Below are 15,247 nucleotides of genomic sequence, written 5' to 3' on the forward strand. Positions count from 1 at the left end.
TTCATTATAATATTTTAATTTTATATAACAATAATGGCATCATTATTGTAGTTTACTTCTCGTAAAACTACCCCTCTATAACAGTTATATTCAAATATTGTATAATAATATTTTATAAGAAATATTAGGTATAAAATAAAATATTAAAATATTTATGGTTATCATCATGTACGTAGTAAATTTTAAGTACAAATATCTAAAAGAAAAATTATATTTAAATAGTGTCCATCAGTTATGACCCTAACTTCACGAAGAAAGATTACCGATGTTTGTCTTTTTTACACTCAATACCAGTGTTTTAAAAGGCGGGGGCGTAAGACGAGTCGTTTTATGTAGTATGGGGCGAGACGTAATCCCGAGACATGAGACTTAAGTCCATGGATCTACGGGGCGTACCTCTCATGTATATTCAATTCTATAATTTTATTACTTAGAAATAAGTAAAAGCAAAACTTTTAATGATTTTACAAATAAATTTTAATAAATAACCAATAATATAGAAAAAAAATATCATAATTGTTATTTGAGAAAGGTATTCATAATTAATAATATACAAAAAAACTATTATAATTACTATTATAAAAATAGCCAAAATAATCTTTAAGATTAAATTATCATTCATCTTCACATTTACTAGTTTTTCTCATCCTCAATTAATATTTGCATTAATTATTTTTTATATATTTAAAAGAAGAACAGAGATAAAAAGTGCAAGAGTAATGACAAAAAATAAATAAAGTTGTCTCAGAAACATAATGTTATAAAAGATCTATCCTATCAATTTCACACATGATTATCTAAAAAATTATTTATAGTAATGTCATTTTCTATACGAGTTAATTTATACATTTTAGAATAAATCACTAAAACCTGGAAAACATGATAACATAAAATATAAATATCGTTACACCAATAATAAAAAAATATGATTTAAAGCAAAAATTGATTAAAATAAAATAAAAAATAATAATAACGCCCGAGGCTTATGTTTTTAAGCCCAGGACTTGCGTTTTTGTGCCTGGAGCTTAAGCTCCAGATTCTAGAACTAACGCCCTATGGATCTACGTCTTCTATTTGCATCCCGAAGCGTTTTTGATACGCCCCACCCCGAAACTCGCCCCGAAAACGTTTTTTAAAACACTACTCAATACTCTTTCAGTCTTTCTAATTTTGCATTCAGCTAAATGAGATCTAAATAACAAATGTCGGTATACATATATAACACCACCTCAATACAACAATCATAAAACTTTTAGACAAACGCTACAACTATAGATAGGTTTGAGTGTAATACCCCCAATAAAAGGAAAACAAACGGAAACAGATTAACTAAAAAATAGTGCTGCATAAGAAGAATGGATTTTGTAATAAATTAAAAATGTCTATAATCTGCTATCACTTTTCAGTACATGATGCGGGGAAAAGAAGAAAAGAGACGGAGGGATTTTCTAAAGGGAGAAAAGCATAAATCTTGCTCCTAGTCAACATATAATGAACATAATCAACATTGAACCAACTAAATGCAAGATCCTAGTGCATTTGTGTCTTGATCAGACCTAAAATCACAAGCAACAGAAGAGAAGAGCTTTGCATTAACGTCATCTACATTTTATCGACCAAATAATGTGGAGGGATATATCCCGACCAATGAAAAAATTAATCCCACCACCACCCGAACTCCACAAAAAAAATTCCGTTATCCCCAAAACATTGAGACTACTAGACCTTCCTAGTATTCACAGTTCCAATTGCAACCGATAAGCATGTCCTATATTTACATCCAACATCTGCACTATCTTGCACTATCTACCTGTGTTCATATGGTCACCCCTGGTAATCTGAATACGTATGTTCATATGGTCGGTCACCCCTGGCCAAGAACCCTCCTGAGGTCAGATTTCTGTGCTTCTGTGAGCCTTGTTGGATACTTAACATCCATCTTGATTCTCAGATTTCCTTTTTTCCGAGGCTCTTTTGAAATTGGCATCCCTTCATTTGGTACTATTATCTCATGCCCAGGTTTGACAATGTCGGTCAATGGGATAATGAGGATTCTCCCATCCAGTGTCGTCAGCTCCAGTGTTTTCCCAGTGAGAGCTTCAAGAAGTGAAATCTCTTGATTGACAGTAAGGTCATTACCATCTCTCACATAGACATGATGAGGTTTTTCCTCGATTACAAACACCAGATCTGCTGGAATGATACCAGGTTCCTCATTTCCTTTTTCAGGAAAAGTTACCTTGGTTCCTTTCTTCCAACCAGGTTTAATATCGATGGTCAGTATCTCCTCTAGAGTTCGAAGCTTCCTGCAAAAAGAAGTATATACATATCACAACAAAGTAAAACATGATCTGGATAATCTATCACAATCAATAATATTGATGAACATCCTAAAGGAAATGAAATTACAGAATGTATGGTCAAATTGTCATCACATAGCACATAGTAGACAAGTTGTCAACAAACTTTTCTATAGGTTGAAAGATATACAAAATAAATTAAATTATATATGACATGAACAAAAATAACATACACACAGCTCATGTCTAAAAACAGGGGTTGGTGAATTACAAAAATTATGTTCCAACAGGGTAAGTTCATTTCTTGATGGACTGTCACCATTAATCTACACACCAAAAATGTTGGCAACTAATCAAAGATTAGATACCCGTGATTTTAGTACTTACCAAATAATTTATATTCATACTGATACCATAGCCAAATCCTAAGCAACATAAACCATCTCATATAATGATATATTTCTTATCTCATAATCTCAATTTCTTCTGCTGACTTCAGGTAAAAACACCACTGAAAACAACAGATTACGCCAATACTTGGCCCCCATATTGTCGTGTCCATGCTCCAGATGTCTAGTCCTAGGTGTGGGAGAGGGTGTTAAGTGTCCCACGTTGATGGAGGAAATGGGTTGTCATCTTATATGGTTTCGGACAATACTCACCACCTCTTGAGCTAGCTTAGGTCATGGTATTATTTAATCCTTGGTTTGGTAGGATTTACAATGTATAAATAATACATGTATTAGTTATACACCTTATTCAATATTATAAGGGTGTAAAACTAACACAGAGAATATCATAGTATTAGCAATACAATGGTTATTAATACATGGATAGGCAAAGTTAAAAACAGAATTGTTTTTAATACACCAAACCAAACAGAGGATAAGAAATAGTCTCAACATAATGTAGGGATTAGTAATATAGAGATTAGTTATGAGTGAATCTATGTATTATTTTAGGCATGTATTAGTTATGCATGGATTAGTTATTCCACATTTTATCCTGCATAAAATAATACATAGATTCCCTCATAACTTATACATGTATTAGTTATGCCGGTTTCTAAATTGTCAACCAAATGTCATATTAATGTTATATATGAATAACTTATTTCCTATCTACCTATCAAACGTCGTATAAGTTACATGAAAATAAATACATGGATAACTTGTTTCTAATCCAGCAACCAAACGACCCCTTAGTGTACGAGGGAAGAGTGCATCTGACAAAGTTATAGAGAATAAATGAATAATTATACAAGATTCTGAAAGAAATTATTTAATTCAAATAAGGTTTATTTTAGGAGTCTGAAGGAATTTGTGCGACTAAAAAGTGCAAATATTAAGTATTTGAAAAGAACAATAATACATCCAAGCAGAAAAGTTTCGACTTAGTAGAATTTATAATTGCAAACAAAGATGTATATCACAGCTGAGTAAGGAAAGAAGGAGCAGGAGGCCAAAGTAGCCCGTTCACACCACAAAATTAAACCAAGAAATTCCAAAAGTATTGGAATCTCATAATTCACCTAGGGATGTGAACAAATCAAAGGTACAAAAGACAAGTTTAGAATACTCAGTTATGTAAACAATACCCAAACATTGCAGAGACTTTCAAATGTTTATATGTGATTATATTTATACAATTGTGAAGAATGAGAGTTGCAGCTAAACAGTGTCATGTGTGTTCATAAAGAGTTTTGAGTTTTGACTTTAGAGAAATCCATAAAAGGACAGAGATAAAGACAGACAAAGAAGAGATGTGTGCATGAAAATGAAAAATCAAAAGTGAAATGAAATTTAGAAAGAAAAAAAAAACCACTTCCGCAAGGATGTAGCGTATAACCAGGTCTCTCATGGGTAGCAACCATAAGAAATCAACATCACTCTGATTAGAAGCATAAAGAGGTTTAGAGCTGAAGGTGCACCGTGTCGTGTCTAATCACCTCTCGCCAATCTTCCTCAGTCTGAGAGAGAGCTAAGCTAGTCACTGGAAATCTAAGCTACTGCTGTTTCTTTTACATTGGTTATCCTTGCTATTTCCTTTGTCAAAAAATTTCGTTTCTTTGATATTTTCAACTCAGCTTCTTTACTCTTGTATATTTTTTTCAAACCTGTTTCGTAAAAATGTTTTTCTTGAGCCAAGAGTCTATTGGAAATAGCCTCTCTACACCTCACCCTCCCCCAGACCCACTTGTGGTAACACACGGGGTATGTTGTTGTTGATCATTTTTTAAAATGTTGCCTAAAAAACGAAGCCCGTGAGCAATGAAGCTCATGTCTTCGCATCTTGGTGGTACTACTTAAGCACCACCTAAGCTAGAGGAAAAAGGGACTCACCTACCTTTAACAACACTGCAAACCTAACTGATAATGGAAACAAGATAACCTAATTTACTTTTCAGTTTAATCCCAATTAACTATGCAATCTTTTCTGAATAATGTGAATAGTGAATGCATTTGAGGAAGTAACATATTATCTTACTGCAAAATTGGGTGATTAAAGTACCTCCACGGGGAGGAAAGTATTTGGGGTGAAGTTATGGAGGCGTGTGTGACACAATGCTAGAGATGAAGTATTATTTGTCATTAATATTTGAATAAACATCACAGACTTTCTCTCTCTCTTCTTACTTCCACCCCCAAACTCTTTTTTTTTTTTCACAATTCCCTCTACTTCCTTCTTAGTTCTTTCTTTCTGGTCAACAAAAAGTTATTAAAACTAAAAACAGGACAACATAGAGTGTTCTTGTTAACATAGTACCTATTTTGTTATTGACATGCTAATGCATGGTTAAGAATTGGCACCACATTTAGGCTGCATATATGTAACAGTACTTGAAAAGCTATCCATATCTTTAGCCACAAGCTTTACCACCGTAGTTTATTGGAGGATCTTCATATTTATTTATTATTTTTTTGATAAGGTAGGATCTATCATATTTATTTTTGATACATTAAACAGTCGTGCTCAAATTATAATGATCTTCCCTCCTACTAGAGATTGGGCATTGGACTAGTTAGGAACCGAAACCTCAATCGGATCAATCAACTACACCTCAACCAAATCAGTTTGAGTCAACCACATGAAACCTCTGAATCTCTTCCATTCCATTCAAACTTATTTTGCTGTAATACTAAATAATTTGTAATTCAAAAGCAGGAGTTACCTAAACCTTAAACTCTTCATGTGGATAACATTAATATCAACTAGTTGGACACGTCTATATAGTCTCTTTGTCCATCGTACAATAATATATTGTAACAAATTTCAATAGGTCAAAAAGTTATAAATAGCATCTGTACAATATTACAAAATGATTGCCTTAATGTTAGCCTCAATATTTGCTTAAGTACTAGGATATTTTTTGGATAAGGTTTACTTTGGTTTATTTAAAAGTTTCAACTCATAAGGGCTATTCCTGCTTTTTGTGCTTTGATTATTTCGTTATCTACTTATCTACTTTTAATACTCTTGTCTGACCTTTTTCCATGCTTCTATTGAGCCGAGGGTCTTTCGGAAACAGCCGTCCTACATTGGTAGGAGTCAGGTCTGCGTACACTTTACCCTCCCCAGACCCTACGATGTGGGATTTCACTGGGTTGTTGTTGTTGTTGTTGTTGTTGTTGTACTCATAAGGGCTATTCCACACATATTTACGAAGTCCTTAAACCTTTGTTTGGTTAGTAATTGATGGTCTACAGACTCACAATGCTGATCCATGAGACGGTCAAGGACTTGGGAATGACAACAAGACAGACATCAGGCATGAAAAGGTCAGGACTTATCACTTCGGGCATCTGTACAAGACAATCGTGATGCCAGGAAAGCTCAAAGAAGATGATTGCATAGGAACAAATTTAGTGAATCCGAGGGACACCAGGTTCGACATTTTTAGCCTCTAGGCATTCATTTGGAAGAAGGGATGCATCAGTTACTTGGGTTGAAAAACATTGAGAAATCTTCCACAAGTTTGCCAATCACCTTTCAACCCTTCTGTAAACAGCTTTGAGAGGATTACATAGAAACATAACACAGAAACTAACACTAATAGGAAGCAATGAAACTCCTTTGAAGTTGCTCATGCATATGGAAGTGATTTATAGCCAGAAATAGGTCAAATACCACAAACCAAGATCTCTAATATAAACCCACAGAAGAACCATCAAGATCAAGAACTTTGTCTGCAACAGTGTATCACTCTCAGAACCCTTTCTTCCTCAAAGGGTCACTGAAGCAAGTTACTTTCCTCTATTGTTGGTGAAGCAAGGTTACCAGGATTCTAAACAGGTTTCCAATCCTTTAGATTCAGCATAGAGGAAAGATAATGATTGATATTTTAATTATTTTGTTAGCTTCAAATAAAACTTCCCGAAGTGGATTTGGACTTACGTTATTTCCTATTTATAGGATTCTTGTTATTTCTCATTTGTTGGGACTCTGCTACTGCAGCCCTGTATTTGACATTTATTAATAAAACAGGATGAAATTCATCAAGTTACAGAGATCCGAAACTTTCTAAAACAAGTTCCCAGGTCTGCATTTCCCCAAATGAATTTCAAATTCAGCAATCATCGGCAAGTCAAGGAACAAGAACAAAGGCTTAAACTTGCCTGATGAGACTGACTCTTGCTGGATGACTACTATGGAAAAAGAGGACGACTACTCCCCGTCTCTGGTCAATCCATGCTGATGCTAGAAAAGCTATTCCCGCCACCCCGGGACAGGAGTGGGGGACGGCCCTACGCGCAGGCAACAGTAGCACCGGCTCTACGAAGTCAGAATCGAATCTTTCTGTTGGCTTTCCCAATCCATCCGTGAATAATAATTCAAGGGCGTGAAGCGAGTACTTCTAGCTGCTTCGCCTGCTTCTTATTATGGCGGCCATTAATCATCCAGCAACTCAATCCAAATTAGGAACCTTAACAGATTTGTAGATAATCATATTACATTGTTGATGATCTCCTCATCAGTGATTAGCTCTCCGCTTAGATCCAGCTTGCAACTACAACTAAATCTCTTATGTGCATTTCTTTTTTCAAGAAGAATTGAGTATTTTAATCCCTCTATTTAAGCCATTGGTATGTCAATCAAGTATCTCTGTTCAAAATTAGAAATTTCTTTCAACTACAACTACAAGTTGCAATCAAGCTTTATGGAGCAGCACTTTCACCAAAAGATTCCTTTCTTTAGCATATTTGGCTATGTTCTACAGTTTAACACCAGAATCATAATCGTACTGATTCGTGGATGTCCTAAAGAAACAATATTCAATTCTTTTAGTTTTCATTTAAGCAACATTATTGGTATGAAGTCGGGCCTACCATGCCTACCCTATATAAGGAGTCCCACCAGCCTTTCACCCACACAAAGAACCCTTCAATTTCTAGCCACATTTCGTCAAAGTTGAAGTCCAATTTTGGTTACCTAATCAACTAGATAAACGTCTGAAGTGAATTCCCAACTAAATTCTTCATCCTATTCTTGAGAGGTCTATCAATCGTAGAAGATATTGAATAATTATTGCCTCTTACCCAAGTGATTTTCCACCTATTTGGGAGGGAGGGGTCAACCAATTCTAAATCATTTATTAAGTTAGAGTAATCAGCTATGTCACTCGTAACTCCTTCTTTCACAAAGTAATCATGTGACATTAAATTCCCCCCAAAATCCCAATTCACAAAGCCCCTTGAAACAGAAGTTAAAGCCAAATAAGAGGATTTTTCAACCTATAAGTTGAAGCCTAGATGTTGGGAACCTTGGGTGATCAACATCTTAGTACGCGCAAGTTCCATAGCTTTGGTTTGCTATCCAGATCATAATTTTTCCATCCCCAGAAAAAAAGGCACTTCCCTTTTATGTCGATTGAGGAACAAACTAAATTTTTTTAAAAAAAATGTCTTTAGCCAGTTTTATTGTCTCGCTTTAATAGCTCCGAATATATTAATGTGTGCATTAAGATGAAAACTTTGTATTAAAGCAAGAAGGAAAACACTTTTTCACGCTTTCATAAACTAGCGTTGGCTAGATACGTGTCATGTATTACGAATAGTTATGAACACTGTAAACCATACCCATGGGTGACCAGGATAAATTGTATGTGAGAAACAACATGCTTTAAAAATTTGTTTAGTGTTGTAGCAATTATATTTCGATCCATCCTCTTTTTCCAAGGATTTTCTATTTAAACCTTGACTGTCTGAATAAACCAAGTTATTTGTGTTGATTTAAGAGAGAGACCAAGATAGAATGGTATCTCTCTTGGTGGAGTGCTTTACCTTGTAACTCAATGACATTGCGTCCTCTACTGTGACAAAAAGTAAAAGGACTCATACATCTCTTACAGGACAAGGTTAGAGTGTTATTTGGATTGTGTATCCTTATCGTATTGTATGTCATCATGGTAACTAAAACGTTACATTATTGTATCATTAAATTTCTTGTTATGCAAGAATGGGAAGTACATTTCACATAAAATTTATTCCCTCTCTGCCCCAGGCATTAGTTCGATTGGCAAAGTTTGAGGAACTTGTGTGTTAGGTCACAAGTTTGAGTAGGGGTGGCCGTTCGGCATGCGGTTCGGGATTTTCAAATTTCGGGTTCGTTAATTTGAAAATTGGTAGTTAAAAGTAGATATTAAATATCTAATTTTTAAATTTCGGTTCAATAATTCAACAACAACAACAACAACAACCCAGTGAAATCCCACAACATGGGGTCTGGGGAGGATAGAATGTACGCAGACCTTACTCCTACCAAGGTAGGACGGCTGTTTTCTGGAGACCCTCGGCTCAGTAAAAGCATAAATGCATAAAAAAATGTTAGATAAGAATAGAAAATTAAAAGCTTTATGAGAAAAACAACAAACAAATAATGAATAGATAACAAATAAATACAAATAAATAAATACAAATAACAAATAACGATTAAATAAATAAATGAAAGCGTCACAGGTAAAATTGAGTAATCAAAGCATAGAAAGTAATAAATAATAACAGAAATAACAGAAATCAGAAGTCAAGAAGTCAGAAGTCAAAGCGCAAGAGATCGTAATGCACTACTATGCCTATGAATAGAGAAGAATAACGAGACTATGAACTAGTCTTCTACCCTAATGTGGGTCCTCCACACCCTCCTATCTAAGGTCATGTTCTCCGTAAGCTGTAACTGCGTCATGTCTTGTCTAATCACCTCTCCCCAATACTTCTTCGGCCTACCCCTACCTCTTCTGTAACCATCCATGGCCAGCCTCTCACACCTCCGCACTGGGGCATCTGTGTCTCTCCTCTTCACATGTCCATACCATCTCAGTCGCATTTCCCGCATCTTGTCTTCCACCGAGGCCACTCCTACCTTGTCCCGAATAGCCTCATTTCTAATCTTGTCGCTCCTGGTGTGCCCACACATCCATCTCAGCATTCTCATCTCAGCAACTTTCATCTTTTGAATGTGAGAAGTCTTAACTGGCCAACACTCCGCCCCATACAGCATAGCCGGTCTAACCACCACTTTGTAGAACTTGCCCTTAAGTTTTGGTGGCACATTCTTGTCACATAGCACTCCGGAAGCGAGCCTCCATTTCATCCACCCTACCCCAATACGATGTGTGACATCATCGTCAATCTCTCCGCTGCCTTGCATGATAAATCCAAGATACTTGCAACTACTTCTCTTTTGGATGGCCTGAGCACCAAGCCTAACTTCAACGCCAACCTCCTGAGGTGTCTCACTGAACTTGCACTCAATAATTCAGTAATCGATAAATCAAACTTTGGTTTGGTACGGCATTTGGTAATATCGTATTGAAGTTGTAGCCGATTGTAGTACAAAGTTAATACTGTTGCTCCAATTATTTCTATTTTTCTATGTGGAGGCACGATATAATAGAAGATCAACAAGTAAGAAGGCATCAAGAAAAGCAAATTGACAAAACTAAAAGACATGTATTTGGGTTGTTTATGTTTAGTCTTTAACTTTTCTCTTTGGACTTGTACTAATGAGTAATAGACCTATTGATATATGACCTTGATTAAGTAAATAATTCGGTGATACTAATGTCTCGTACCAAACCCAAACCCGAATACCGTAATTCTAAAATTTTACTCCCGACTACCATACCGAATATCAAATTACCAAGTACCAAATTATCAAAAATTTCAATTTGGAATTTGGTATTTTATACCCAGCCCTAGGTTTGAGCCCTGCACCAAGGCGCCATATAATTTAGTTGTCTTCAATGACTAAGCTTTTTGTGGATATGGATACTGATACACTTGTTAGAACCTGATGTAACCATGACACAATGTTTGTGCTTTTTTGTTTATAAATGCTCACTTACTATCGAGGAAAATCGCTGAGCTTTTTGTGTAAATTGACAAATGCATATGATTTTGACACTACTTTAGAGTCTCTGTATGCAGAAAAAGTCTAAATCACTTGCTGCTGTGCATTGTTTTGAGCACCTTTTTGATGCTATGATTGGTGAAATGGATTTTACTTATCCAATTTTGGTACCTTAACCTATAGGTACCAAACATTTGGTGCTTAAATGCTAAAGTACTGTATATTAATGCATTTACCGTTAATTCTAGACCTAAGTATCACTCATGGAAGTGAACCTTTTTCTTGACCTAAGAATCACTCTTAGAAGTGAATCTCCCAGATAACACACATTCTTTTGCAATTCATACACTTCGTCCTAAATGCACCAACTTCCAACTAACTTCACAGCATTCATTCGTTTGCAATTTATACACTTGGTGCTAAATGCACGAATTTCCAACTAACAACTTCACAGCATCCAACCAATCTAGCCATCTTCTAAACTCAAAAAGGGTAGTCATGTTCCCTAAGCAAGTACATACTCCGTCGTTTAAAGATATAACTGCACTACGAACCTAATGTTTTGACACTCAACTAAGCATCTTAATCTCACTAATGCATGTCAACCGCACCAGATAATAACCAACAAACTAGGCATGAAAAGAAACTTCATTATGATGCGCACACAAATCTCATTCAACTTTGAAAATGCTCTCGTTAAGTTCTAGCAGCAGATAAAGAATCCTAGAAACATATTACATCCCCATGCACTGCTCTCAAGAAAAATCCAATCTTTAACAAAATGCACAAAGAATTTCTCAATAAAAATATAATCTTGCAATTAAAAGAAAGCAAATAGTAACCTAATTCATCAGCAACATATAGCAGTACAATTACACTCGATCAGGCAAGAAAATTGGGAAAATTAATGCAGACAAATTGAACATACCCGGAAGCATCTAAAACAGTCCTAGAAATCTTCATCTTTTTCTTGGCCCCTTTATACAAATCCTCCAAACTGCACAACAATGCATTCTCCACCGGCGCAGCCTTTCTTAACCCTCCGGTGCCGGAGTTCCCAGCACCAGAAAATTCAGCCCCTCCATTCGTAGTACTCCTAAAAAACCCATCTCGAGTCTTCCTCGACCTCCCATTATTCTCCGACGACGACGACCCAAACAATTCCGCATAAATATCATCAGCATCTCTAGGATTAAACCGGAACGAAGGATTAGGATGTGGATTCCGCATGTTGTGGGGTCCACCTCTCGGAGGAGGTGGCACCTGACCAGATTTCAACGCCTCCTCACCGTAGAGATCGTAGATCTGACGCTTCTGCGGATCGCTAAGAACATCATAAGCTTCAGAAATTTGCTTGAATTTTGCCTCCGCCTCGTACTTATTGGTGCCGAGGTTCTTATCAGGATGCCAAATCATCGCTAACCGGCGATAAGCTTTACGCAAATCTTCTTCACTGGCGTTACGATTAACCTTGAGTATGTTATAGTAATCGACCCCCATTTTCTCCGGTAGCTATTGCTCTTTCTTCGGAGAAAATGATGAATTTGGAAGGGTAAAGGGCGTGTGGAAAAGAGTAAAAGAGAGATGGAATTTCTTGGCGCAAGTGCACAGTTAGCCAATTTCCGGACATGCTACATTTTTGCTAGTTTAGTCCCTTTATATTAAAGTACGCATTAAAAGTTTGATTTGTCAAGATCCAACTTACGATATATGGTTTAAAATTTAATTTTAAGGTCAGATTTTAAACTTATATATCTAAAGTTTAAATTATAATCTTCATTAATACTTGATGTTGTTGAACTATTTAAATTACATTCACTTGAATTAAATTCATTTTTCATAATTGAAATTCAAGATTTAATTTTTTCTAGTTTGTAACTATGATAAATTTTAAATGGCGTCCTAGTTGACTCCATAAAGTCTTGTTCAAGGAGTTGTTGAAATTATTTCATTTATGATTTTGACAAGCTTTACTTCAATTAGTGTATAATATATTTGAAACATTATAATAGAAATACAGTAACTAAGAAGAAGAAGAAAAGGCGAAAAAATATATTTGTCTAACTTTTGCCAACATTGGTTATCATTTAAATATTGAACTGAGTGTTTTTTTTTTTAGGTGTTGAACTGAGTTCATTTACAATGAAAATTGAACCTAAAATATCTTCATACAACACAATTCAATTTCACTTTGATGACTTTAAATTAATATGATTAGTTCTTTTTTGGATCAATTGATAATGTGAATATTATCTTAAAATATTTTAAATGTGAGTTAGAAAAAAGTTGCTAGGCATTTTGATTTTTTTCTATTTTGACTTTTATGTTTGTAATTCTCATGGACTTAATTGATGTGTTAAAACACCTCAAATTTTAAGTCATGCATGTCATATGTTGTTAGTCTGATCGACATCGGGTTCTAATCTAGTACTATAAGTGACAAAGGATTAGGTAAACAGATTGACTTGTTTCGTGTAATTTTAGGATTGACACGTGAAATTTAAATTATTAATTCACTCCAACATTGCTTATTCTTATAAAAAAAACAACTGTAGAAAGCGAAATAAATAAAATTTTGACTTATTAAATTGTGAAGAAATAAAAAATGCAAATTAAACAATTCTGTTCTACTAGAGAATTTGGTAGACAAGCTGAAAAAATATATATAGTTTTTTTATTTTAAAAAAACGACTTTATATCATGTTTTAAAAAAATACAAAGCTCAAAAATAAATAATAGAAAATTTACTTTATAAGCTACTCATATACTTAACAATCTCAATTTTTTTCGAAAAAATAAAAGCATCGTATTTCAAAATCTTAGGTATTTATTGCAAATCCATATTATTTGGACCATTAAAGGCAAAACATGAAAAATTGAACGAGAAGGGAGAGGAAAAAGTTTAGACAATCACAAAAAGATATAATTTTTTTCACTTTTTAGCAACACAAATGTTTCATCTTATCATCGACTTAGTGGACAACTATACCAATGTTAAAATTTATATTACAAGTTAATTATCTCAATCATTTAGGCGTTGAAATGCTATTTACATTCCTATAATATTTGTGGTTGGTAGATAAATTTTAAAATATTAGTTAACTCCAATTATATGAAACAGAATTGTAACGGACGAAATTACAACAAAAGCTAACGACTACAGTGCACCTAAAAAGAGTAATGACAAGTACGAAATTCACTTATTCTAATTTATGTGACACTATTTGATTTTTAAAAATCAAACAATTTAATTTTGATCATGAATTCGGACATAGAATCTAATTATTTTTTTTGAAATAAAATTTACACTATTGAAAACTAAGTTACAATAATTGATAAATCAAAATATTTTGAAAATATAAAAAAAAAAATACGATCAAAGAAAGACTTATTTGGATCTCAAAATTCGAAAGGTACCACGTAAATTGAAACAGAAAAAAATGACATTTTATGTTTCCTGCCTTTAGGCATACCCAATCTTTGAAGGAGAAAAATAAGAGAAACTAAACAAACTCGATTGAAAATTTTTTCTTGTATATTTTTATAAACTATTGTATACATTGTTGTATTTATTTATACTACTAAACTAGTGACTGAAAATGTAAATTCTATACTGTATAATAAATGTAAATAAATCTGCAAATTATCCTAACTAACTTTGTCTCATTCAAGTGTCAATTTATATTATATGTAGAGTGTATGTTAATTATACTATGTGTCACATTATTGGGCTGAAGAGAAAGTAATTCAGTTTGTGTGCACCGGAGGCTCAAGTTTGAACCAAGTTTAATATGAGCCCAATAATGTGTAAAGTTCAGAAGCCCAAATGTGTTTGGTCCAAAAATTGTTGAACTTGAGTCAACATAAACTCTTGTGTTTTGTTCATCTTTTTCAAAAGCTACTTAGAAGCTTCTTGAACAATGGAAGATATTTCATCAATCTTTAGATAAGTGAAAGTTTGGATGGATTAAATTACGAATCAAATAATATTGCATGATTGACAAAAACAATAGAGAAAACTTATAGTAAGAATTAGGAGACAACGTAATGCGACGTTCTCCTATAAATTGAGAAAAGAATTGCTTGGCAAATGGAGGAAGTTGAAGAGCGTTAACAAAAAGTTTCAATTCGCTCAAGGTTGAGCGAACAATCTGTTTTGATGCGTGTTTTTAAGGACGTGTCCTTTTGGTTCATTGAGTTGAAATTTAGGTCTTTTAGGCGCCTAGCTCGCTTGAAGAAATTATTTTTAAAATACAAGCCCTTATGTGGTTGGCCTATTTTTATAAACAATCATCCTTAACCTAGTTTTGCATATATACTACCCTATATTATTTTTATTAGATAGATTATTTTGGAAATTATGAATATTCACTTGAATAGTGAAACTCTCGAGAGAGTTGAATCTTGACAGTGTTGATGAGATCGCTCGCTAGATGAATCATTCCTTTGGGTATCTGTATAGCTTATATGCTTGTTTGGTATTTTTTTTGGATAAAGGATTTTGATTTTCATATAATCATTATTGTCTATTAATTCCAATCTCATGTCTTATTTTTGATCCTTTATCTTTATTTTCTATTCTTAAATTTAGGATTTAAAAT

The 15,247-nt window shown here is 34.2% G+C and overlaps 1 protein-coding gene across 1 annotated transcript; it reads right to left on the reverse strand.

The window, feature by feature from the left end:
* Window positions 1-1,444: 1,444 nt before the first annotated feature.
* Window positions 1,445-12,281, reverse strand: LOC129900392 (uncharacterized). The gene is made up of 2 exons (XM_055975353.1): window positions 11,575-12,281; window positions 1,445-2,306 (listed from the first exon to the last, which is right to left on the reverse strand). Exons 1-2 carry the CDS (start codon window positions 12,144-12,146, stop codon window positions 1,865-1,867), a joined length of 1,014 nt encoding a protein of 337 aa, XP_055831328.1. The 5' UTR covers window positions 12,147-12,281; the 3' UTR covers window positions 1,445-1,864.
* Window positions 12,282-15,247: the final 2,966 nt, after the last annotated feature.

Source organism: Solanum dulcamara, chromosome 8 (genome assembly GCF_947179165.1).
Source record: "Solanum dulcamara chromosome 8, daSolDulc1.2, whole genome shotgun sequence".
Taxonomy (NCBI): domain Eukaryota; kingdom Viridiplantae; phylum Streptophyta; class Magnoliopsida; order Solanales; family Solanaceae; genus Solanum; species Solanum dulcamara.